Source organism: Macrotis lagotis, chromosome 1 (genome assembly GCF_037893015.1).
Source record: "Macrotis lagotis isolate mMagLag1 chromosome 1, bilby.v1.9.chrom.fasta, whole genome shotgun sequence".
NCBI lineage: Eukaryota > Metazoa > Chordata > Mammalia > Peramelemorphia > Peramelidae > Macrotis > Macrotis lagotis.
In genome coordinates this window covers 618586130-618612886 of record NC_133658.1, presented here as the reverse complement: position 1 = coordinate 618612886, position 26757 = coordinate 618586130, and the positions used below count along the sequence as shown (strand labels likewise).

At 37.3% G+C, this 26757-nt stretch overlaps 1 protein-coding gene and 1 long non-coding RNA gene across 2 annotated transcripts in view; both read left to right on the top strand.

The window, feature by feature from the left end:
• Positions 1-23316, top strand: part of LOC141522046 (uncharacterized) — a 48154-nt gene extending 24838 nt beyond the window's left edge. The window contains exons 2-3 of the long non-coding RNA XR_012478118.1: positions 21662-21744; positions 23228-23316. This is a non-coding gene — a long non-coding RNA (uncharacterized LOC141522046). The remainder of the gene's footprint in view (positions 1-21661; positions 21745-23227) is intronic.
• A 2339-nt stretch (positions 23317-25655) lies between these two features.
• Positions 25656-26757, top strand: part of ACTR3 (actin related protein 3) — a 61943-nt gene continuing 60841 nt past the window's right edge. The window contains exon 1 of the mRNA XM_074215017.1: positions 25656-25837. Coding sequence (XP_074071118.1) covers positions 25794-25837 — 44 coding nt within the window. The 5' untranslated portion in view covers positions 25656-25793. The remainder of the gene's footprint in view (positions 25838-26757) is intronic.

Below are 26757 nucleotides of genomic sequence, written 5' to 3'. Positions count from 1 at the left end.
ACTGTCTGAGGGTAAGGAAGAAAAGAAAAACAGTCATAAGAGAATAGGGGTCAAAGTTCTCCAGCAGCCTAGTCTGGAAGAGGGAGAAAGGGGTCATCCTGCAAAGGGGAGAAAAGAAGGAAGAAAAGAACTTCTTCTTATGCATTTCCATATTGGGTTAGTCAAGGGTGGAGCTTGGGGAATGGTTTAGCAACTGGAGCCAGATACTTTCCCATACCTACACCACTAGGGTGGCACTCCAAGGAGGGGTTCAAGACAGTACTCATTAGGCATGGGTGACAGTCTACACACTAGTCTTTCCTGTTCCAAAGGGTGTGACCTTTAAGTCCAACATAAGTTATTTCCTATCTCCTGCATCACTAGCTCTGTGACCTTGGGCAAATCACTTAATTCTGTTTGCCTCTTATGAAGAGTCAACTCCAGTCATTCTGATTCATATTGGGACACTGGACCTAGAAGGCTGTGGAAGACAGAGGCTGGCAACTTAACACAGCATCCCGCTCCTTACCAAATCCAGTTCACTTGCTTGTCATGGCATCACTTTCCTGATGTAACATTCTTCTTCAAGAACAAAGGACAAAAATATCATCTTCCAAAAAGGAGCTACTAAACACACTAAATTAGTGACTTTCCTTGGGTCAAACCAAAAACAATGTCAGTAAGAACATAAAAATAAAGCACAATGTTGAATAAAGGAAGAAAAATAAGTGAAGAGGGAAATGAAAATCTTAAAGTATCAAAATTACAAGAAATTTACATACAATTTTCTTTTGACTCTGGAGGTAGAAGATGAATTACACACATAACATATTTAGATACCTTTTGTAATTCAAAAATGATAATAAAATGAGATAATGTATTTGAAACTACTTATTAAAAATATAAGACAATGTTCAAGTGAGAGGTTATAATTTGTTACTTCACCTTCATTGGAATTATTGCTGATTATTTTGTGAATTAGGGAAATATCAGCAACTGAATTGAATTCAAGAAACAAATTATATTAATTTTCCTAGTTTGGCCAGACTGGGTACACAGCAAAATTACCATAAGGGATAGAAACTTTCTAAATATATGTGCCAAGGAAGATTTTCAAGTTTTTCAAAAAGTATTTTGGGAAAAAGTCATAGTGAGCATGAACAGGATAAATAATATTAATTAAATATTTATATGTCTGCAGACATTATGCTGGCAATTTTTTTAACTTACAAAAATCAATGTCCTTTTTTTCCTCCTAGTAGACATTCAAACTGTTTTCACTTCATTCTTTTGTGCCCTTTTGGTCATCTTATTCTCAAGTTCACTCCAACTTGGAATCTTTCATTGTTCTTAAAGTAGGTTCCCCCTATCCCTGACAATCTTTACTTCCGCATTGCTTATTTTTAAGTCAATTCATATAGACACATATATGGACACACACACACACACACACACACACACACATATATATATACATATATATATATGTCCATATATGAATACAGAGAGAGCACCCATGTGTGTTCATTATGACCAAAGACTATTGCTATTTGTTGGAGATTCAGAGATTAAAAACAATAAACAAATAAATCCATACCCTCAAGAAACGTATAGTCTAATGAACTTACAAAATGCTTATCAAAGGAAGGAATTAATAACTTATTCCATAGGCCATTGGAAAGCTACCAGAATTTTTGAGGAGGGGCATGATAATACTGGATTTTTTTCATGAGTAAGATTTGTTTTGGACAGCTGAATGAAGGATGGATTGGAGATTGAAGATATATTAGGAGATTTTTTAAAAAATAGTTCAATAAAAGTAGTAAATGACCTGAACTAGAGTGTTACCTTAGTGATTGCACAGAGAGAATTAATTGAGTGATGTTATGCAATAGAATTTAAGTAAAACATAGTCATTTCAACACCTACTTTATTTAAGTCCTGGGTATACAGAGATCAATACAAAAATCTTTGCTCTACAGATAATATACCATAATATGGTATATTATGGATATATGGATAATATAAATAAAAAATAAATATGAATAATAATAAATAATAAATATGAATAGGCTGTCCCCCATTCCCAGAATGCCCTCCTGTCTCATCTCATTCTTTTAGAAGACTTATGAAATAAGGGGACAGCCTATTCAAATTTATATATAAACCTGAGGTAGTCCTGTTTGAGTGAAGTTCTGAATACCTGAAAGTGAATAATATAAAATACTAGAAATATAAGATGGTATCAAATTATGCAAGGATATAAGTTCTATATGTTTTCCTTAAGCTACTGAAGACTGATAACTAATCGGATTTTGGGTATGACTCAGGGGAAAGATTCAAAGGTTTGAGGTCAGATAACTAGAATAATTGTGGCAGTATCAACAGAAAGGACAGTTGGAAAGAAGATGAGCTTTGGGGAATATAATAATTCAGTTCTGAATACATTGCCTTTGAGACATAGGTTAAACTGGAAACCTGTTAACTCCAGATCTATGTGGAGTATGATGATGTTTGTCCTTCATTCTCAAAGAAGACCATGACATCAAGGAAGATGATGCCATGACAAGCACATGAATTGGATTTTAGGGGGGGGGAGTGGGCTATGCTAAATCACAAGTTTCACTTTCTCCTCCAAAACCATCTGGGTCCACTGGTCAGATATGAATCAGAACAGCTGGAAATGACCCTGGATGTGAGGCAATCAGGAATAAGTGACTTGTCTAAGGTCACACAGGTAGAAAGTATCAAGTGTCTGAGGCTGGATTCAAACTGTCATCCTCTAAGGCCAGTGCTCTATCCACTGAACCACTGAGCTACCAATTGTGCCTATTGTGTGGAGGATGCATCTACTCTGTATCACAATAACAAATTTTATTACTTCCTTATCAATATCCCGGATCTGTATTTGGGAACTTAAACTTCCTACCACAAATGTATGATTATATGATTATACAACCACCAAATTATGTAGAAAAGCATTAAAGACATTTAGGCTTACCATCATTTGGTCAATTTCCATCGCTATGAGAGTCAAGTTGGAGTGAAAGGTTACAGCACTACATCAGAAAAATGAAGTCCAGGTCTAAATAGTCTGAAGGTATTATACATAGAGAACACAGAAACAGACATAGAAAGCACAAGAATCTTGGTCATAGCTGAAACTTCCAAAAATGTTATGTAACTAGGGCTATACTAGTTCTTCTACTAAATCCAGAATTCTTATCTCTACCATTTTATTATAGTATTCTTTCTACTATTCAAATACTTCCTCACATGGGACATTTCAACTATTTATACAAGGCCTATCTTCCTGAAATCAAATCCATTAGTAATGTTCCATAGACTTTGAAAATCTGAATTGTTTGTTTTCTTGGGGAATGAATACAGAGATTGTACAATAAATCATCTCTTTTTTCTTTTTTTGATTGAAAATAAAAAGAAAAACAACAGAACCATAGCTCTCCATAACTATCAAACACTCATATAATGATTTTTTATTTCTAGGATCTCAATCAGAACTAGAGCCTTGGACACTAGGCCTCTTACTGCTAAGATTCTGTCTAAAAAAAATAAGGCCCAGACACTTGGTTAAACAAGGAGTCACACCTCACTTTTGACTGTTCATCCTTCTCCACCATCTTGGAATGAGACAAAGGAACTGGTTCTGAATATGAGTTCCACTGGGATTGTGGATAACTAATTATCGTATATTTACTGATCCAAGTGCCCATCTCTCCTTGTTATTTTATTTTCCTTCACCACAAAAGGAAGGGATAGATCCAGTCATGAACCTTCTCCTCTCTATGGCTAGTAAACTCCCACTTCTCCAAATTGCTATGAATCAGAATCACTGGCTGCCTAGGCAAAAATTCCCTTTCTCTAATATTCATGTCAGCCCTACTCCTTCCAGATTCCTTTCCTATTTTGTCTTTCCTTTACACTTTACTCACAACTTCATTTTATCATTAATAATCTATAATTCTTCTTCTGACTTTCCTTCCATCTTCTTGTACTTATTGAAACTTGGCCTCCTCCATAAGACAATACATCCTTTGCTACCATATCCAATATTGAGTGTAACTGCTTTCACCCTCCCTGACATAGTGGACCAGGAAGAAAAGTGAACGTATTTTTTTGTATCTCATGATTATTTCCAGATAACCATTCCTCTACTCAGTAGTTTCTTAACCTTTAACTTTATTTTATTCATTTATATCACCTCCATTCAAATCCTTACTGTAGTCATTTACCTGCTCCTAAGTCATTCTTCTAAGTCTTTGTCTTCTCCTCAATTCCTGTCTCATATTTGAGACTTTCAATACACATAATAACATCCCTTCAAACATCCAGTATTCCAGTTCATCAGCTTCTTTACCTTCCATGATTTGCAACTTGACCTCAGTCTTCAGTCAGGGATAGTCATCCTTGATCTCATCACTATTACCTATTACTGTTTGACCTCTAAGGTACAGAACTAATATTCATCTATCAGACTAAAATCTCTATCTTCCTAACTTGTCTGTTTTTTTGTTCTTTTTGTTCTTTCCATTTATCTATCTTCCCAACTTCTTGTCTTGTCAAACTACTTCAGTAACATAAATCATATCCCTTCCTGTCCCTTCATTCACACAGTCACTACCCCAGCTCAGACCATAACCAACTCTCTTCTGGGTCATTGCAATAGATTTATAATTGGCCTTCCTAGCTATAATCTCCCCCTTTATCTAGTACATTATCCTCACCATTGTCAAATAACACAATGACAGACTTTTAGAGTTGAAGGGGATCTCAGTGGCCACCTAATCAAACATATACTCAACAACACAACAGTTTAACACAGCCAACAAGTGTTGACTCCAGCCTCCTCCTAAGGAACTGCAAAAAAGGAGAAATGTATTACTTCTTCTACTCTAGATCAATCTAGCTGGAAAGAGGTTTGTCCTTATATTAACCTTAAGTGTACTTCTTTGTAACTGTGGATTGCTCTTCATTCTGTCCCTTGTATCAAAATAGAACAGATTCATTCCCTAAATGATGTTCCTGAAGTTCATAGAACTTCAGCAGCTGTATCTTTCCTCTAGATAAAATGCAAACTTCTCTGACATGTTTATCCTTTAATAATCTGACTCTGGTTTACTTTTCTGACATTTCATATCATCCTCCTTCCTTCTATGTCTCAATCAAATTGACCTAATTTGACTTTGTATTGATTTTATTCCAAGTCTGGAATGCATTCCCTCTGTGCCTTCACCTTTTGAAATTCCAAGGCTTAAATTGGGAATTATGACCCAAAGTAACTAAACTGTGCATACTCTTTGATCCAGGTCTATACCCCAAAGTCATCAAAGATAGAGGAAAAAAGAATCATATGTACAAAAATATTTTAGTAGCTCTTTTTGAAAACCAAGAGGATGCCCATCAACTGGGGAATGGCTGAACAATTATGATATATGAATATAATGGAATATTATTGTGCCACAAAAAATGGTGATGAGGACATTTTCATTATTACCTGGGAAGAGTTATATGAATTGATACATAGTTATATTAACTGATACACAGTGAAGTGAATAGAACCAGCAACATAATTCATAAGATAACAACAAAATTATCAAAACAAATAACTTTAAAATAATCAGTGTAATAACCAACCATAATTACAGAGGGCTAATGATGAAACATATCTCTTGACAGAGAGATGATGGATGAATTCAGTGTGACTGAATGAGATATAAACATTTTTTTGGACCTGGACAATAAAAATACCTTAACAGTTCATATTTGATTGAAAATTAATGTTTTTCTTTCCTTTTTAAAAATGATGAAGAGGTAAAAACAGATTTTCATTTGTTGAAAAAATAAATTGAATTTTTAAAAAGTCATCCCAAGGCTTAGTTCAAATGCCAAATAATATATAAAGCCAATTCTGACTCCCATTATTAATACTTCCCATACATTTCTTTGAATTTATTTTAAATGTTTTGTATCTACACACAAACACACACACACAGACACATATGCATGTATTTGTTATCCTTTTCCTCCCTACCCCTTATAAACATACTAGACTTCCTCTCTCAGCCCAGAGCCCACAAACAGCTGTCTACAGCTTGATCCCACAGAGTTTTTTGCAGACCAAATGACCTCCATCAAAGGAAAAGGAGAGACAGAGTAGTTTAATCAAATTAGTTTTATCCTATTGCCAATTTCTTGTGTATGGCACCCTAGCTCTTATAGGAAGGACTGCCTTCGGTACAAAATTATAAAGTGATCAAAGTGTTTTGTTTTGGTTTTTGATTTATTTCTCTTAATGCTTCTTCTTCTTTTATCCATTCAATGCTAGATGGGCAGGACTATTTTAATTTTTGTCCTTGTATCCTTAATGTCTAAGTGAGAAGCAGCATGTAAGTAGTACATAAAGTTAGCTTGGAAGCTGAAAGATTTGAGTTCAGGTTTTGACTCTGATACATACTGGCTGTGTGTGTGACTTGTCAGGTCACAGTCTCTTAGTGTTCTAGGCAATCCTCTAAGATTATAGAGAATGCAGAGAAAGGAAATACAGTATAAAGACAAAGGGGAATTCTAATAATCACAGGAGAATGAAAAGGGAACATCCCACAGTAGTGAACTCATATACCTATATAAATAGATACAGTATATATGTATCTATTGTGTATATACATAAGCAGGCATTCAAGCTGGGCAGTTAAGCCTTCTAGGCCTTTATCTGCCTTATCTGTAAGATGTTGGAGGTTAAACTAGATGATTTCTAAGATCTCTTTTAGCTCTATTAGTCTATGGTTTTATTTTTTTCTCAGGTGAAGGCATGCCCCTCCAACCCCCATTAATATATTATTACACCATTAAACAAAGTCACTTTTTGGTGAGGTAATGAACTTTGTTGTTATTGACTTTGTGTTATTGGAGAATTAACCTTTAGTGAAAAAAATAGCTGTTCTGACAGAACAACTGATAATCAGTACTTGGGTTCAAATTACAAGATGCTAGAAGTGACCTTTGAGAGATTTTAAAAGCTAGAGTTGCTTACTGAAGGGTACACAGAATCATGTGGAAACAAGTGTTTCTTCTCTGTCTGCATTGAAATGGCAGCCCAGATGCCCATAATTTTAACTCCCTCTACATTGACAGGTGCTTCCAGCTTTACCAGACAAAGGTGTGTAACAAATAACAGTAAATTTGCCATTATTGAACAGAGGCATTCTGGAAAGAGGTTATGGGAAAAATATTGTGAGAGCCTTTAGGATTCATCTCCTGGGGGCTCTTATACAAGTTATAGGAAGGTAGGAAGTAAGGAGGGCAGCATGGCCAGAAGAAACTGGGACTAATCTTCTCTTACACTCAGAAGAAACTAGGACTAATCTCTTGCACCCAGAAGAAACTAGGATTAATCTCTTGCATTCCTTATTTCTTCTACCTTGTGTAATTTCTTGAGCCCAGGAACTATTTCATTTTTGGTTTTGTGTCTGGGTATTTAACATGTGGCACTGTGGACTTCCATGAGCTAAATTTAAAATGCTTGCTGTTGTATTAAGCTGTGGGAACTCAAAGAAATAAAGGCCTAAGAAAAATAAATGTTAAGGGAACAGCAAAACTTAAGATGTGAATGGCATACTGGGTATGCAAAACCCCAGTATAAATAAATTTTTATGAACAACTAGGAAAAGTTTGCTATCCCAAACCATTTCCTTCCTCTCAGACTTCATTCATGGTTTTGAGTTCCATGAACAGAAAGTCAATTCTTTGTCCTCTTATCAAAATATAAACATATAATATAATATATTCATTTATTATATATTATAATATATTAAGTTATTTACTAGATAAATTGTAATAGAAGAAAGATTAAAGAGAATAAAATTATATTGCACAGGAAAGTAAGAGGCAAATTCTTCAACTTGAAGACTATAAGTCAAGACCAAAGTGGAGGGAATGTTGGTGCACAGTCTTTTTGTAGATGATTATCCACTCAATTCAGCCTCTGAAACTGAGATGCAACAAAGTTTGGATCAATTCTTTGATGCTTGGGCTCATTTTGGTCTAACAATTAACACCAAGAAAACAAAGGTGCTCCATCAGCCAGCACACTATGCGGAACCATTGATTATAGCAAATGGAGAAGTTATGAGTACTGTGGACAAGTTCACTTCCCTTGGGCAGTGTCCGTTCTAAAGAGGTATACACTGACAATGAGGCTGACACACATATTTCCAGAGCTAGCTCAGTATTTGGGAGACTTGAAAGAAAGTATAGGAGAGAAGAGATATTAGACTGACTACCAAACTAAAGGTCTACAGAGCTGTTGTGTTGACCTCATTGCTGTATGATCAGTCTGCCTATGGTCAAGATTGACTTTGCCTATTACTTCTAATTGAGATTTGCCTCACTGAAACAAAGATATTTGCATTAAAACTGTATATGAGTACCACATTGTAACTATGTATACCATTTATGGAGTACCATGTCCGGCCACTCATCTAAAACTTTAGTTATTACAAAAAGCAAAGAAGAATTTTTTTGACATCTCTCTCAATTTAGATATTTTACAACTCCTGGATCTCACCATAAAGTAAATCATGACAGTTTTTACTTAGTGAGAAAGGCCAAAACTGTCTGACCAGAAAGTGGGTCCCTCATAGAATGGCTGGAGTCAGCAGGCAAAAGCTGCCTGAAATGCTTTGGCTTCCATCTGATACTTACCCTGAACAAATGATTAGATCTTTCATGTTCACTGGTAAATCTAGTTAGAACTATTTTGGGCACAGTGAGCGTGGGCATAATTTTCTATTCCCTCTGTTCTATTCCCTGTGGTTCTTCTACCAATGGGGGAGGTACATAGACAAAGCCCTAAGTGAATTGCTAAATATGGCTCACCATTTCAAAAAAATTAAAATGGTTACAAGTGTCTCTATTGTGTACTTTTAAGTAACATATAGATGAGGCATTCTACATGCCCCTAGGACATCAGTGGGCTTGTGCCACACAGTATCTCCACAACTTCCCATATAGTTGCAACACTTAGCTTTTTTTTTTTTTTTGCTCTTTGCTTCAAATTTTCATAGGGTTTGTCAACAGCTCTCTCTCTCTCTCTTGGGTAACAATAGAACTAGGCAGACCATAAAAAACCTAAACCTGGAATCAGTTTAATAAGAGAAGTTTGATGGATATTTCTGATCTATGTAGCAAGGAGATCAGAAGGTTAGCTAAGGTACTAAGTGGTCATTTCAGATCTAAATAGTACCCTTTAAAGAGGTCAAAAACTGACTTAAGAGTCTTAGACAGAATTTGGAGCTGAAAGAGATCTTAAAGTTTCTTTGGGGCAAAGAAGCCAGATAGACTGCAAAATCCTGGCACATATTTTACTCCTGGATCTGCTATGGCTTTGCTTAAGACCTTCAAAAGCTCATAAATTTAGTCATTTTTTTTTCATTTTTACTTAAAACAAAAGAAAACATGCCAAGAAGAACTCAAGGCCTATGTTCTTGGGTCCCACGTTGGCCTCAGATGGGGAAAGTCAATGAGACCTCCTCTCATTGCCTCTCTTTTCTCTCACCAGATCCTGTCAGTCATCCAAAAAGAATCTGCTGAGGTTTTGGTGCATAAGTAGAGCCAAAGAAGTTCTTATTTACCAAAGATTTAGCAGACCAGAATTAGTTATAGATGAACCTGAGAATACCCCAAATCTCTCTATTGCACATCATTCTAGAAGCAGGCTCCCCAAGCTATACCAGGGAGTAATTGTCCCAGCAGCATTTGCTTGTGCTCACAGGGACTGAACTTTATGACCAGTCCTCTATTACATACAAGTTAAATGCTCCTTGACTTTTCTCCTCTATTCTATTTTCTATTTTATGTGAAAAATTTTTTTCCCAATTACATATTACAACAGTCTTTTTTGTTTTTTCTTAATATAAATATTTTGTTTTCTAATTATATACAGTAGTAGATTCTACCAATCATTTTTTTTGCAAGGTTTTGAATTTTATAATTTTCCCCCTTTCTCTCATCCCTCTCCCCTCCCCCCAACAGGAGGCAGTTCTGATAGTCTTTACAACAATCCTTAACATTTGTTTTTTTTTAAATTGAGTTCTAAATTCTTTCCCTCCCTTCCTCCCCTTTTTCTCTTCCTTGTGAAGACAAGCAATTTGTTATAAATTATATAGGTGGAATCACGCAAAACAAATTTCCTTATTAACCAGGTTGTGAAAGAAAACAGAGCTCAAAAACAAATGAACAAGGAAAATAAAGTTTGGTTTTTTGTTTTTGTTTTTGCAAGGCAAATGGGGTTAAGTGGCTTGCCCAAGGCTACATGGCTAGGTAATTATTAAGTGTGAAAATAAAGTTTTAAAAATTATACTTCAGGGGCAGCTAGATGGTGCAGAGGATAGAACACGGGATAGAGCACGGGCCCTGGAGTTAGGAGGACCGGAGTTCAAATGTGACCTCAGACACTTAATAATTGCCTAGCTGTGTGACCCTGGGTAAGTCACTTAATCACATTACCTTGCGGGGGGAAAAATCCTAAAAAGTGTACTTCAATCTTCATTTAGACTCCATCAATTTTTTTTCCTCAGAAGGATAGCATTTTTCATTATTAAATCCTTCAGAATTTGTTAGATTGTGGTTTTGTTAGGATAGTTAAGCTATTGACAGTTGATCGTGGTATAATATTGCTGTTGCTGTATGTAATGTTTTCCTGGTTATACTCACTTCACTTTTCATCAATTCATGTAAATCTTTCCAGGTTTCTCTTTTCTTTTCTTTTTTCTTTTTTTGGCAAGGCAACAGGGTTAAGTGACTTGCCCAAGGTCATACCACTAAGTAACTATGAAGTGTCTAAGGTCATATTTGAACTCAGGTCCTCCTGTCTCCAGTCTTGTTGCTCTATCCACAACACTACCTAGCTGCCCATTTTCCAGGTTTTTCTTAAAGTATCTTGCTCATATAGACCCTAGCTATTCTTCTCAAAATGTACACAGAAATTAACTAAAAGGCTTAAGAAAATTTGTATGCAAAATTATTAGATGATAAAAGAAGTAAAGAATAGATAACCTTAAAATTCCTTCTGGTTCTATCATTCCATAACTTTAAGGATGCATTGCAAAAGCTGGCTATTAAATGCAGACAACAGTGACAAAGATTTAGAGTTCTGGATACTTTGTAAAAACAAATTTAAAAAGAAAAAAAGAAAAGAACCAATATGTGAAATCTAAACTAAAAAAATACATAATTATCTAAGGAATTTCATAAGGTGTTTCATATTTAAAAAGTTACTCAACTTAAAAAATTATTCATTAGCTAATCTTTCTAGGTTGTACCTGCTCTTAGGGAATTTAAAGTGTTTTGATTTATATGAATTCTATCAAATCACACAGGGTTTCTCTAGAATACATGCACTGTATAAAGTAAGACCCATCTATTCTTGACCAAAGATAAATGTGCATTCCCTCACTATAATGAGGATTAGATTCTGTAATGAGATCATTATAATTAATGAATTGAATAATTTTTAGGTTTTAATAAAAATTTCTTTGATAGTAGTAGCTCAAGTTCATAAGTAGTGTGGATGAAATGGATGTAGAAATAATAAAAAAGCTACTGTAATTATATACTGACTGCTTTTTGTCAGGAAAAGTGCCTTTTCCAGTTCAGGGTAGATTGAATCATTAAGTACTTACTTTAATGCATTATGTGGAAAAGTTCCAAAGGCTTAGTTTGTCTTTGTGCTAGTATGAGTCCATGGACTGATGATATGGAACACAGCTAGAAAGGAAAAAAATAGCTAGCTAATCAATCATTTGTTGTAATTCTAGTAAAATTTTCCAGTGCATTTCTTTGTTATCTAAGCATATTGTATTCAATTGCTAATAACTGTTTTGTATGAAAATTCCTTTGTGCAGGAAAATTATACTTTTAGTTTTATTAGTTAATTGCCTGGGTCCTGATATTATCAATGTGGTAGGGTTTGCTTTTTTCACAAGTCTTATATGTATACTGAATGAAATTTCAACTTTTGTGATATGAGCTAAATGACACAAATTTAATTTTAAAATTCTTTTTAAAAACTCCCCCCAACATTGATAAGACCTTAGAGTTGGATGCCAAGGACCAAACTATCTGAACTAGAAGCTCCAGTTTAAGGAGGGAATAAAATCATTTCCTCTAAGCTTAAAAAAGAAAACCAGTATTTATAATATTAACATCATTAGCTTCCCTCATGATTTGGCAACTTGTTCTAGAAATGGAAGAACAACTGTCGCAGCCTGTCAGTTTGCAAGAGGATGAAAATAGAAGATGTGTCAGAAAAACTGCAACCACAATCCACAAAGGCAGTTTCCCCTTCCCCCCAACATGCTTGAACTAGAACAGACTTCAGGTTTTTAGAGTGATACTGTTTTCACATTTTTCAGACCTGTTCCCTGAGCTGGGCAGAGAGGTCCAGAAAGGAAATAGATAAGGACAAAACACAGAATTTGTTCTTAATGAAACTCATAGACTTAAGAGGTGAAATGACTCTGTTCTTCTCTGGGGCTTACAGATACCTGTAAAACTGATAAGGAATCAGCCCCAATATGTTTTCCATGAATATCAAACTTCCCCATTTCTCAAATTGTTGAGCAGTATTTTAACACTAGAGCCTCGGGTGGGTGGGTGGGGAACACTGGTATAAGAAATATAGTAATTTGCTTCCTGGTTGGAAAGAGGGCAAAGGTCACCAGCTCTATCAGTTCTACCTGCCTTTTTCACCTTACTCCTGATTCATATAGTAACTTACTAGTCACTGCCAAGGTTGAAAAAAAAACCTCCTCACCCACCTAGCTCCTCTTAGCTAAGTGGCATCTCAGGAACAATTGAAAGGGGCCTTACCTCCTGACCTAGAGACACTTTAGTTAAAGGAATTTTGAAGCATGATCCCCAAATAAAGATTTATAATTAAAGACTTTCTGTTAGTGTACCTGGAGAAAGGTATTGAAAGAATGGACTAAAGTCCCTGAAGTCTTCTCTTGCTTGTTGGTTGAATGAAACTAAATAGAGTCTACTTTTAACTGCCTAAAGAAAGAGTCTCAGTACTAAAACTAAAGAACTAATAGAACATCTCATTTTCTATGAAGAAAGTCATAACAGCTGCAGTGGAACAGAGAGAACAGAGAAGCCAAGGACCCCCATTTTGTGGAAAAAAAGCAGTTGGTCTGATAATATTACCAAAAGACAGAAGGCTGTCTGCTTCAATGGAGTTCTGCTAGGGAGGAACACATTGCCTACGTATGCCCCTTCATAAATGTTCTCGGGCCATATGTGTTCTTTTGTTTCTTCACCCCCTTTGGTGTGTGAGAATTTGTTGAAGAGCATACTGTACCCATAGTCAATGAGGAGAAAAAAACCCAAAACTTTTTTTCCACTTATTTTGTTTCACTGTATAATTAAATTTCTTGAACTAAAGTGTTCTCTGATTGGTTTAATAAAGACAATTATTTCTGAGGAAATTTTTCAGTTTTGTTTTTCAGTGGATGCTTCCCCACAAAGTGCCTTAAATTTGGGATAACTTTCTGGGAACCTATGAATGAGGGAAAGTATAAACTTAATTTTTTTTAATAAACAAGAAAAATAACTTAGTCTCACAGAAGATCCAAGTCATTAGACTTCTTTGAATTATACTAGGTTGTGGATGATGATGATGATGATGATGGTAGTGGTGGTGGTGATGATGGTGGTGATGATTTGTTGGTTGAGAGTAGTCTAGAAATACAAAAATTGTTCAGTGCTTTTTATGACCCCCAAATTTTCCCTGAAACAAAGACTAATCATTTTAATACCTATAATCTCCTGGCAGGTAGGGGGCACAGTGAAAAAAAAGACTGGGCCTAATTACCCTGGGAAAGTCATTTAACATCTGTTGGCCTCTGTCTCTTCTGCTGGAGATGGCAATAGAGCCTATTTCACAGGATTGTTGTGAGAATTGGAACAGATGATGTATAATGTGCTTAGCTAAGCAGATAATAAATGTGTGTTCTCTTCTCTTCTCTTTCTGATGATGCTATATGACTGTGAATAAAGGGAGGAAGAATTAAGTACAGGTCACTCTAAATGCAAGAAAAAGATATATATATATATATATATATATATATGTATGTATGTATGTATGTATGTATAATCTACAGTTATAGTGCCATTGAAGAACTGTGTTCTGAAGACAAGTCAGAGACATAAAAAAAGATGTAGGAACAGAACAGATCATGTAGAGAGAATGAGTTATAGACTGTTTACATGTTCTAATGATACCTAAGTTATGTCCAGCAAGCTCAGCACTTGAGTAAGGAAGGATCCCAGAATGTTTAAAGGACTTCCTGTGAAGGATATATGGTAAGACATGCACAAGAGTCATGTAGATTGTGATCTACCTCCTTGGAGGTAGTATATGTATATGTGTATGTACTAATAAAGTGTACATATACATATACTACCTTACTAATAAGTAAATTATTTACTTATTTACTTATTTATTTTACTATAAATAATTTACTAATAAGTAATACCAAATCAGAATTTCAAAAAATCAAAGAATGCTTGTTATTCTTTCTCTTTTTTCATAAAAACATGCTTGTAATTTTTTTAATCTTAAGCAGTTTTATTAGATAGGTAAGTGTATAGTGAAGAAGCATCAAGTGCATATAGTATAGACTATACCTTTTATTCAGTCCTTGAATATAGCTCCTCCCAAGGCAAAAACACATTTAAGTCTGGAGTTCATTTCTCAGCTATAGCAATTTAATGTAGGAGAAAAAGAATCCCTCCCTGAATACCCTATTACAGTCCACTTCTCCCAGTGAAACTAGAGCACAAATTAATTCACAATCAATTGTCTACACCAAATTGCAAAGTACTTGGAACTGTTTAATGATTTTCATGGTGATCTTTACATGATTAAATAGAAAAGCATAGGGCCCACATTAGGGTCTCAGGAATCTCTTCCATATCTGGAACTCTGTTCTATGATCTATTCCAAAATCTCCAGCACTGAAGTGGGAGGAAAGGAGAGAAGGAAACATTCAATATCTATTATGTGCAATGCACTAGTGTCTGTTATATACAAAGCACTAGCGATCATATCACAAATATTATTTAATTTGATCTTTATATAAAATCAAGTGAGGTGGTTATTGTTATCCTTATTTTGCAGTTGAGGAGACTGAGGCAAACAGAGATTAAGTGATTTGGTATAGGTCATTTAGCTAGTGTCTGAAGCTGTATTTGATTTAGATCTTTCTGACTCCAGACTAAGCAATACACAATGTGGTCATAGCTAGCATTAAAAGAGTGGTGGAGCCAAATCTAATAGGCTTGTTTTCATCAGTTTTCTACTTTCCTCCTTTTTCCCTTCTTCCCCCTCCCAAAATTTGTTATTAAGCATTTACCAGTTTATCTCTGCATTATTCCAAAAGTCTATGAAAGTTGTTTGTGTTCAGCAGGAGTGCAATAGAAGGCTTGGGGAATGAAGGAATCACTATACTAGAGGCCTGATGACCTCTAAGGTAGCAGCAACAACAACTGGCATTTCTAAAATGTATTAAGGTTTGCAAAGTCCTTTACATCCATTATCTCACTTGAGCTTCACAACACCCCTGGCTAGCACCCAAAGGGTACCTCCTGATTGTTACAAATCTAATTCTGACAATGATAGGGTCATAGATGCTACCTAAGCACCACTTTGTCTCTCTCAGAATGTCTTTTGCCTGGTGCCTTGTCCTCTTCCTTGGCCTCTGTTAATCATCCTTGGCTAGTTGATTTCTCTGTATTTTAAAAATTTTGAGCATAGCAGAACAGACATATTTATGACACTCTTAATTTAAATGCATAAATCCTATACATAACTTGCAAAACTGCCCTGCCTGCCTTTGCTTCTTTCTGTTCTCTTTCTTTCCCCCATTAAAATAAGTAAGGAAAGAAACATTGTAAGAAAAAAAAAAGCACAGTCAAGAAAAATGAATCCAGGCAGTGGTCAGGTTTAAAAATGTATGCCTTTTACTCTACTTTTAGTTCATCTCTCTGTGAGGAGATGGATTATGTTTTATCATAGGTTCTCTAGATGATGGTGGTTGGGGTTCATTATATGGATCAGATTTCTTAAGTCTTTAAGTGTTTTATTATAATTTTCAATTAATAAGAATGTACTTTCTTTCCTTTCCAACACCTCCCCAAACCACTGAGAAGACAAGCAATATAACAACTATATATGTGAAATTGTACAAAGCATATTTTCATATTAGCTAAATTGTTTTTTAAAAGGTAAGAAAAATAAAGTGAAAAAATTATGCTTCAGTTTGCACTCAGAGCTCATCATTTCTCTATCTGGGGGTGGATAACATTTTTTCATCATGAGTCCTTTGGAATTGTCTTGGATCATTGATTAAAGTAGATAAGTCTTTCACAGTTGATCATCATTGCAACATTGCTGTTACCAAGCACAATGATCTCATATTTCATCTCCCTCACTTTGCATCAGTTTATAAAGGTCTTACCATCTTTTTCCAAAACCACATCCCCCAGATAATTTCTTAGAGTACAATATTACCTTATCACAATCATATGCCACAATTTGTTCAACCATTTTCCATATGGAGAACATCCTTTTGATTTCCAATTCTTTGCCACCACAAAAAGAACTACCTTAAATATATTTGGTATATACACGTCCTTTTCCTTTTTCTTTGACCTAGTAGTGACATTGCTCAAAGGTTTTGCACAGTTTTATTGCCCTTTGGACATAGTTCCAAATTGTTTCCAGAATGGTTGGACCAGCTCACAACTGTGCCAACTCTATATTAGTGTAGCTATCTCCCTCTTTTTCTCTCCCCACCCACCCCAGCAATTATCTCTTCTGATAAGTCTGAAGTAAGCCCTCAGAAATGTTTTAATTTGCTTTTCCTCTAATCAATAGTGTCTTAGAGCATTTTGTCCTATGACTGATTATAGATAGCTTTGCCTTCTTCTGAAAACTGCTTGTCAACTGGGGAGAGACTTTTTTTTTTAAATTTCGATTCATTTTTCTATATGTTTAGAATTTTCTTTCTTAGAGAAACTTGCTGTAATTTTTTTTTCACTTTGCTTCATTGTCTATGGTACCTTTTGCAAAATTAGTTGCCCAAGGTCACACAGCTAGGTAATTATCAAGTGTCTGAGGCTGGATTTGAACTCAAGTCCTATTGACTCCAGGGCTAGTTCTCTATCCAATAAGCCACCTAGCTACCCCCTCAAGTGTGTTTTTTAAATGCAACATATATTTAGATTCTAATTTCTAATCTATTCTGCTTTTAACTCAATCTTTTCACATTTACAGATATGATTGCTGTGTATTTCATTTCCTTTTATTTTCATCTGTTTCTTCTCTCTTTTTATCCTGTTCTTCCTCAAGTTTGTTTTGCTTCAACACCAGTCTTCATTAATCCACCTTTTCTTTTATCACCCCAGCCCCTCACACCTTTTCTCTTATCTCCTCTTCCTATTTCTCTATTGTGTAAGATAGATTTCTATGCACATCTGAATGTATATATATATTATATATGTAGAGAGAGAGTCCTCTTTTTTGAATAAATTCTGATAAGAGTATTAGTCAAGCAATGTGTGCCAAGTCCCCTCCCATTTGCTATAAAAGTGCTTCCTTGTTTTACATGAGAAAAATTCCCCCATTTTGCCTTTCATTTCCTGTTCTCCCAGTATATCTCTCTCTTTCTCACAAGTTCACAACTATGATCTAAAATAGTCTTTTAAAAACGAACTGGAAATTGAGGGGATACCTATCAATTGGGGAATGGCTGAACAAATTGTGGTATATGAATAAGATGAAACATTATTCTGTTATAAGAAATGATGAACAGGATGCTCTTGGTTAAAAACTTACATGAGCAGATGCATTGGGAAATGAACTTTATACAAAGTAACAACAATGTTGTAGAATGATCAACTGAAAATGACTTACCTTTTCTCAGCAATGCTTGACCCAAGACAACTCTGAAGGATTTATGGTAAAGAAGACTATCCATACTAAAGACAGAACTGATGGTGACTGAATACAGATTGATGCATACATTTTTTTTTTTTTTGAGGTTTGTCTTTTCTCGGGAGGGGCTTTGTTTACTTTTACAACATGACTATTGTGTTAAAAAAAAATGAAAGTATTTAGATCATTCCAACATAATTGACTCACATCTATGTACCTTGTCTATGTAAGACTCCTTTTAACTGCCCCTCCCCACCATGATGATGTTCTTAGGCTCTTAGGCGTTACGAGTATCATCTTCCCATATAGAAATGTAAAAAATTTAATATTATTGAATTCCTTGTGATCACTTATGTTTCCCTTTTTATGCTTTTCGTGAATCTTGTGTTTGTTAATTTTTTTTATTCAGTTCTGGTCTTTTCCTCAAATATTCTTGAAAATCTTCCATTTCATTAAATATCAATTTCCCTATCTCTCCCATTTTAGGATATTACTCAGTTTTGCTAGACAGATTCTTTTTGGTTGTAATCCTAGTTCCTTTGCCTTTTGAAATATCCCATTCCAAGCCCTCCTCTTCTTTAACATGGGGGTCACTAGATCTTGTGTAATTCTGACTGTGCTAAATGATATTGAATTGTTTTTTTCTGTTTGTAATATTTTCTTTTTGATCTGGGAACTCTGGAATTTGATGATAATATTCCTAGAAATTTTCATTTTGGGATCTCTTTCAGACAATGATCTATGATTCTTTCAACTTCTTTTTTGTCTTTGGTTCTAGATTATAGGGCAGTTTGCCTTGATAGTTTCTTGAAATATGATGGCTTCGCTTTTTTTTTTATCATGCCTTTCAGGTAGTCTAATAATTCTTTTTTTTTTCTTTTGGCAAGTCAATGGGGTTAAGTGGCTTGCTCAAGGTCACACAGGTAATTAAGTGTCTAAGGCCAGATTTGAACTCAGGTACTCCTGACTTCCACTGTACCACCTGGCTGCCTTGTCTAATAATTCTTAAATATCTCTCATTCATATATTTTCCAGGTCAATTTTCTTTTGACATTTCATATTTTCTTGTTTTTTTTTTTTTTACTCTTTTGATTTTCATTATTTCTTGATGTCTCATGGAGTTATTAGTTTCCAGTTGTCCAGTTTTAATTTTAGGAAATTATTTTCTTCAATGAGCTTTTGTACCTCTTTTTTTATTTGGCCTTTCCTAGCTTTTAAAGAGTTCCCTTCTTCAGTGAATTTTTGTGCTTCTTTTACCATTAAACTAATTCTGTTTTTAAGTTGTTATTTTCTTCAGTGACTTTTTTTGTGCTTCTTTTACTAAGTTGCTGATTCTCTTTTCTTGCATCTTTTTCATTACTCTTCCCATTTTTTCCCTCTACTACTCATCTCTTCCTTTAATCCTTCCAGGAACTGTTGTTGGACTTGTATCCAGTTATTATTATTTTTCCTTTGAGGTTTTGCTTATAGCTGTTTTTATGCTATTATCTTCTGAGTTTGTGCCTTGGTCTTCCTAGCTACTATAATTGCTTTTTATGGTAAAGTGCTTTTTTAAAAAATTCTTTCTCATTTTTCTGGTCTATTTTGGCTTTGAACTTTTTGTTGAAATTGGGCTCTGCTCACTTAGGGTTGCAGAGGTCTTGTCTTAAGCTTCAGACTTTTTTTATGCTATTGTTTTCAGATTGTTCTAGGGGTGTACAGGTTTTCAATGCCACCAAAGTGTTGTGATCCAGGGAAAGGTGTGGTTCCTGCTTTCCTGGTATGCCCTCTGGCCTTTACTCAGGGAGGGCCCCTGCTCCTCTGCAACCATAAGCCTAACTCTCCTCTTTGCCTTGGATCATACACCAAGGCCCCAGTTCCCTTATGATTGAACACAAGGATTCCTCTGCACTCTGGAACTGCAGAACTGTATAATGTACAATATTGCCAATTAGCACATGCCAGCAAAGGGTCCCCTGTAATCTCTTTCTGATTTCTGACCCCTTATCATTTGGGCTAAGGGCTCTCTCTACTGTATTGCTGCTGTTCTCTCTCCTTTTAAAAGAAAAAAAATCCTTGCAATAAATATGAATAGTAAAGACAAATCTCCATTTTTTTTTCTATTTCTAAAAATCTATGTCTTGTTACAGGAGAAATATCTTGTTTTTGAGTCATGGTAGGTTATTGATGCTAAATAAACCTATCAAAACATAGAAATTATAGAAATAAAAACTTAGGTTTTATTAGGTTTCAACAGACTCAGGAAATAGAAAAATAATCCTGAACCCAGATTGGAGATTATGACAAGTCATTATAGGGAAAATTATGTCTGAGAGACAGAGAAATACTCATATATACATATGCAATATATGTATATATGAGTAGACATATTATATATATTAACATAACCATCTTTATGACTCCTTAGGTAATAAATGTCACATAGACCTAGTCAAACAAATTCATTACCCCATTCTTCCTTCAATTAAGGTTGAACTATTAGACCAAATTAGTAAATAGACTCAGTTACATATTTGAACACTGAGTTTGCAAAATCCTGCATTTATAAAACTACAAGGTTACATTTTATAGGAGTCATAATATGATGAAGAGAAGGGATTTATATGTCACAATGATAGCCAAAACCAGGGAAATTCTTCCCAAAATAGTTTAACTAGGAGAGTCTTTTACAAATAAAAATTTGGAGGAAGTTTTTAGATTCTATATTTCCTTCTCTCATTTCTTATCTTAGAAATATCAAGTCCTTCCTTCCTACTATCTTTCCTTAAGTCAGATTTAGTCAGATGAGGTTAATATTAATAGGAACTAGGACCAGGTTAAACTATTATTCCAGGAAGAATGGCATAATAAAATTATTTTTAAAAAAAATTTTATTTATTCATGGTGATGGGGTTAAGTGACTTGCTCAAGGTCACACAACTAGGCAATTATTAAGTGTCTGAGGTCAGATTTGAACTCAGGCTCCAGGGCTGGTGCTCTATCTATTGCACTACCTGGCTGCCCCCATAATAAAATTAAATAAAAGGAAAATGAAAATTTATCATTATAGTCTCATTTTTGCATGATTCCTTTGAAATCATGACTGGTTAACACATTGATAAGAAATCTTAAGGCTTTAAAAGTTGTTTTCCCTTATAGTGCACTCCTCTTATGAGCTGTTTTCTTGGTTCCTCTTGCTTCACTTTGAATCAGTTCTTACTACCCAGAATTCCTATAATCATCTCTTTTGTCATTTTTTACCATATAATATCTCAGTGTTTGCCCTTTCATTTTCAAAGAAGACCACAACATAAAGGTGATGCCATGACAAGCATGTAAATTGGATATGAGTGAGGAAATGATATCCTATTTCACTCATATATCTCAATTTGTTCAACTGTTTCCAACTTCACACCCCTCATCCCCACCCTCTTAAACTTCCTCCTTCTTCCTTCCTCTGTCCCCTCTTCCCTCCCTCCCTCCTTTCCTTCCTTCCTTCCTTCCTCCCTCCCTTTTTCTTCTTTTCTTTTCTTAGAAGGTAGTTCTGCCAGCTAAAATCAACTAATACCAACTAACACTAACTAACCTTTGCACTTTTTTCACATCAGCATTGCTAAATTATAAGATAAATCTGAGGTATATTGGAAATTTTTTTATAAATGATTTTTATGTTTTTTTTCCTTGAAGAGACTACAACTTCTAGCTGAATACAAAGATAAGAAAATGGCAAGTGTGTCCCGTGGGAAGGAATGAAGTATGAAAGACAGCAGGTGAGGAAAAGTAGCCTGCATTTTTTTTTTACAATGGTTAATCCTTGTGAGTAGTAGCAGATTAAGATATTTAGGTACTCAGGCACCAAGAAGTTGAAGGTGGGGAGGAGATGAAAGCCAAAGGGAAGCTTTCCTCAAAGTTTGAAATATTAAAGGAAAAAATATAATAATAAACCCTATAAAACCAAGGCAATATATTGTACAAAGTTTCTAAAAGTTTCTATTGCAATGTAAAAATCTTTTCATGGCAATCAGGCTTATTTTTAAAATAATTTTGGATGTCTTTATATAATATAGTAATTAAATAATTTCATAGATTATATATATTATATATATATAATATATATGCCTTCTCCTCCCAAATAACCATCTTAAATAACAAATATTATTGTTAAAGAAAAAAAAGGAAAAATCAGAACAATTGATGGACACATTGGAAAAAGTCTGAAAACATGTTCAATATGTAACTTCTATAGACCTGACTTTTACTAAAGGTTGGATGTCCTCTCATATCTTTTCATGCTTAATCTATATATTTTTACATTGACTTTTGATTTGTGTGTGTAGTTGTACTTTCAATTTATATCACTGTAGTTATTGTATATATATATATATATATATATATATGTTTTCTTGATGCTGCTTATTTCTTTATCAGTACATGTAGAACTTTCCATGGTTTTCTGTATTCATTACAAATATTTATTATAGCACAACAATATTTAATTATATTTGTGTACCACAATTTATTTGGCCTTTGCCCAATTGATGGGCATCTACTTTATTTCTCCCCCAAAGTTACTATAAATATTTAAGTGTATTTGGGGACTTTCTTCTTATTAATAGATTCCTTGAGTTAACTAGTTTCTGTTCATGCCCTTTGACTTTGCACATAGGACCCTTCCAACATTGACTAGGAAATCAGGCTTATTGTTTGATTTACAATTTAATTATATATTATTTTTAATATTTTGATTTTACCATAATTATCTCATGAGGATGAGGAAATGGGGGGTACTTCTTTTTGCCCATTTCTAACTTTTACCTTCTGGACATGACTCTTGTTAATGTTGTAAAATGCAGAGAACTGGTGTCATCCTTTTAATCCTATTACAGAGGCTTTCAGTCATTTTCAATGATCTAAAAAAAAAGTATTCCAAAAAAGAGGGCAGTAGGGGCATAACAAGTATCTCTCAGGTTTGTTCTATCTAGGGAACTAGGATTATAAAAGTGTCTTCTTACTTGGAAAGGCTGGTGGGGTATCTGCTTCTGAAAGAGTCATGACCATATGTAATAAAAGTGCCTTTGGGGCAGTTACAGGTATTTTATATTTGGTTCTAGTCTGGGAACTACATGGTTAACAGAAGGCTCTTTGATTAGCTGTATAGCCAGAACTGGATTTATCTTTTACAACTCTAATTATCTTTAGCTTTACCTAATTCTCTTCAGCTGCATTTTGATGGTTTGATTTTTTCACTGATAGCAATGGGCAAATGACTACAACAATGACAACAACAATTTGAGTGGGCACTCCTGGAATTTCATTCTACCACGGAAGAAGATCTGGGAAGGCAAGTTGAATGTTAATAAAAGTCTTTATAGAGAGGCATTTATTTCTTTTGATTTTCATTATGTTTAATAAATTATGTAATTACAGCTTGTCAAGTATCTGAATCCTATTATTTTGAGTAAGCAATAACCTCAGAGAGGAGAGTCCGGATCAAGGGTGGGGGTTCTAGTTCATGTACAACCAAAGATTTCATTCAGGCCTTTCTTCATTTCATCCCAGAATTATTGCACGAGTTCTCTTTATCTCTTCTTTCTACTCCAATCCTTCCCCTGCATGGATTCTTTTTTTTTTTAACTTTTTGCAAGGCAATGGGGTTAAGTGGCTTGCCCAAGGTCACACAGCTAGGTAATTATTTAGTGTCTGAGGCCGAATTTGAACTCAGGTACTCCTGACTCCAGGACTGGGGCTCTATCCACTGCACCACCTAGCCACCACCCCCCCAATGGATTCTAAATAAATTTTCCTTAAGTTCAAGTCTGACCATGTTTCTGCCTAGTATTTTTCTTTTATGTTTTTGCAAGGCAAATGAGGTTAAGTGGCTTGCCCAAGACCACACAGCTAGGTAATTATTAAGTGTCTGAGACTGGATTTGAACCCAGGTACTCCTGACTCCCCTCTATGTTTCTACTCAATAAACCTCAGTGGCTCATTACTGTCTCTAGTATCAAAGATAAATTTCTGTTTAGCATTTAAAGCTGTTGACAATCTTGCAACAACCTATCTTTCCCAGGTTTCTTGCCCATTCCTCTTGCTCAAGCAAGAGGCATTTAATAAATGCTTGACATTCCCCTCAACCCCCTACAGCATAATCAAACTGGACTTCTTACTTTTGTTTTCCTCTTGGAGGACACAAGGACGATGCACCTTTCTGTCTCTTTGTACAGCTTGGGAATACACTCTTTCTCTTCAGAATCCCTACAAGTCTCGGCTACTTTGTACATGTGTGTGGCTTTCCCAGCGCACCAACTGGTTTTCCCCCCTCTCTGTTACTTTGTATCCATTTTTGTACAGTCTAAGATCTCAGGAAAAAAACTCTTTCATTTTTCTTTGTATCCAGGACGCCTAACCCCCAGGCAGGCACAATAATAGACAATATCATTGCTTGTTTAATTATCTTTATTTTTCCCTCTTCCCCCCCCCCCCAAAAAAAAAACCTTCTCTTCCGTTTCTTTCTCAAGAATATCTGACGATTCACTCCAAGGAGGTGGTGGTCATCAAATTTTGATTAAAGTGTTCAATTTTGTGAGGAGAACTTGTGTACCCAATCTGGCCAGACCCTGCCTCTAGAGAGGTTAAAGAATCGCCCACCTAGAGGCGGCTAGTTGGTTCAGTGGACAGAACACTCGCCCCGGAGTCAGGAGTAGCTGAGTTCAAATCCGCCCTCAGACACTTAATAATCACCTAGCTGTGTGGCCTTGGGCAAGTCGCTTCACCCCATTTGTCTTGCAAAACCTAAAAAAAAAAAGGAATCGCCCACATTAGGGGCGGCTAAGGTGGTACACCGGCCCGGGACTCAGGGTTCAAACCCGGCCTCAGACACTAAACAATTACCTGTTGTGATCTCGGGCCGTCACTGAACCCCATTCCCTTGCAAAAACAACAAAAAAAAATCGACCACAGTAATTCAGATGAATATCTAGAAAGGGGTTGTTAATCTGGGGGTGTGTGGAAAGGAGGGAGTTGTCTGTAAATTTAGCTTTCTTAAAATAACTAATATAATTATGTGATTTTGTGCGCTTAAAAACATTAGACTGAGAAGGGGTCCATGGGCTCCACTAGACGCCAAAGAGCCCACGAAGGTCAGTAACACATTTAGAACGGCGTTCTGCCTCAGTGTCCTCTCACGCAGACTCCCGCTGGGAGAAGGGGCCCCTGAAGTCCCGGGGGACACGTGCCGCGGCCCCTCCCTCGGACTCGGCTCTCCCGGGCCGGACTCTCCCACCTCCGGCGGCCCGGGGAGGAGGGACGGAAGGAGGCGGCTCTTCGCGCCGGCCCAGCTCCGCCTCTCCTGGAAAGCCCGGAGATGGAGTCGCCGGAGCAGGAGCGGAGCCAGGGGCCTGGGCGGGGCAGCCGCCCCCGCCCCCGCCGCGCGCCTGCGCCTGCGCCGCCGCCTCCTCCTCCTCCTCCTCCGCCGGGCCGGGCCGGGCCGAGCGCCGGCGGCCATCTTGGCTTCCCCGAGAAAGGGCTCGGGAGGGGGCAGGGCCGGAGCGGAGCGGGGCGGGGCGGGCCGGGGCGGGGCCCGCCGGCCTGACGGACTGGCTGGGTTGCGGAAGTGGAAGCCGCCGGCCGCGCTGCCGCCCGCCCTCCGCGCCCGCCGCCGCCGCCGCCGCTTCCTCTCCGCCTCCCGGCAGCGCGAGGCGGCCCGGCTGTGGATGGTCAGATAGCCCCCGCCCTGCCCTCCCGCACCCGGCCCGGACCCCACGGCGGCGGCGGCTGCAGCGCGAGGAGGAGGAGGAGGAGGAGGAGGAGGCGGCGGAAGATGGCGGGACGGCTGCCGGCCTGCGTGGTGGACTGTGGCACCGGGTGAGCCGCGGGCGCGGGCCCGAGGGGCGGGGGGCTCTGGCCCGGGGCGGAAAATGGCGGGGCCGGGGGCGAGGAGAGGCGCAGGGCGCGGGGAGGCGCGGGGCGTGCGCCCGGGCTGTGCGGGCGGCGAGGGGTGGGGCCCTGGGGGCCCGGACCTCGCCCTTCCCGGGCCGGGCCGGCCGCGGGGGAGGGGTCGGCATCGGGGGCGCCGGGGGACCCCTTGCCGCCCGCGGTGGGGGAGGGTCCTGTTCGGAGCCGAAGCCCACACCCGCGCCTCCCCGGGAGCCGGAGGGCGAGGGGTGGGGACCCACCCGGGGAAGGGACGCGGCGCGGGCAGCGGGCAGCGGGCAGCGCGAGCCCACGCCGGGCTCTTGCAAGGTGGCCCTGGCCAGGCTCGTGCCCGGGGTGTGGGCTCGGGAGAGCCAGGAATGCGCCTCCTCCGTGGCTCCTCCACGCACCCCCACGCCCGCACCTGGCCCGCTCCAGCCTCGCCGTGCCCTCACTCACTGCTGGGGACCAAGTCACATTTTAATTGAGAGTGAAGGATGTCATGGGTTCCTTCTGGGCTGAAAGGAAAAAAAAGTCCCTCAATGAGCAAGCGCGCAGCAACTTCCTCAGTTTTGTCAAAGCCTCTTCCTGCTTTAAATCTTTTATATCCTTATAAGGTAGTTTTCGATTTCAAACCTGAAGAAATCTACTAAGTTTTTTTTTTAATTAAGCAACTTTAGATGCATAGTGGGATGAGTTGCAGGTGCCAGGCTTTTTTATGAACTGAAATAAAATACATCTGTGCCCCCAGAAAAAGTAACACAAAACATTATATTAAGTTGTACTCTCTCTCCATTGCAATTGTTTTTTTAAAAAGAGCTCTCTAGGTGATTGTACAATAAACATGGCAAACTTGGTCATACATTTTGTAT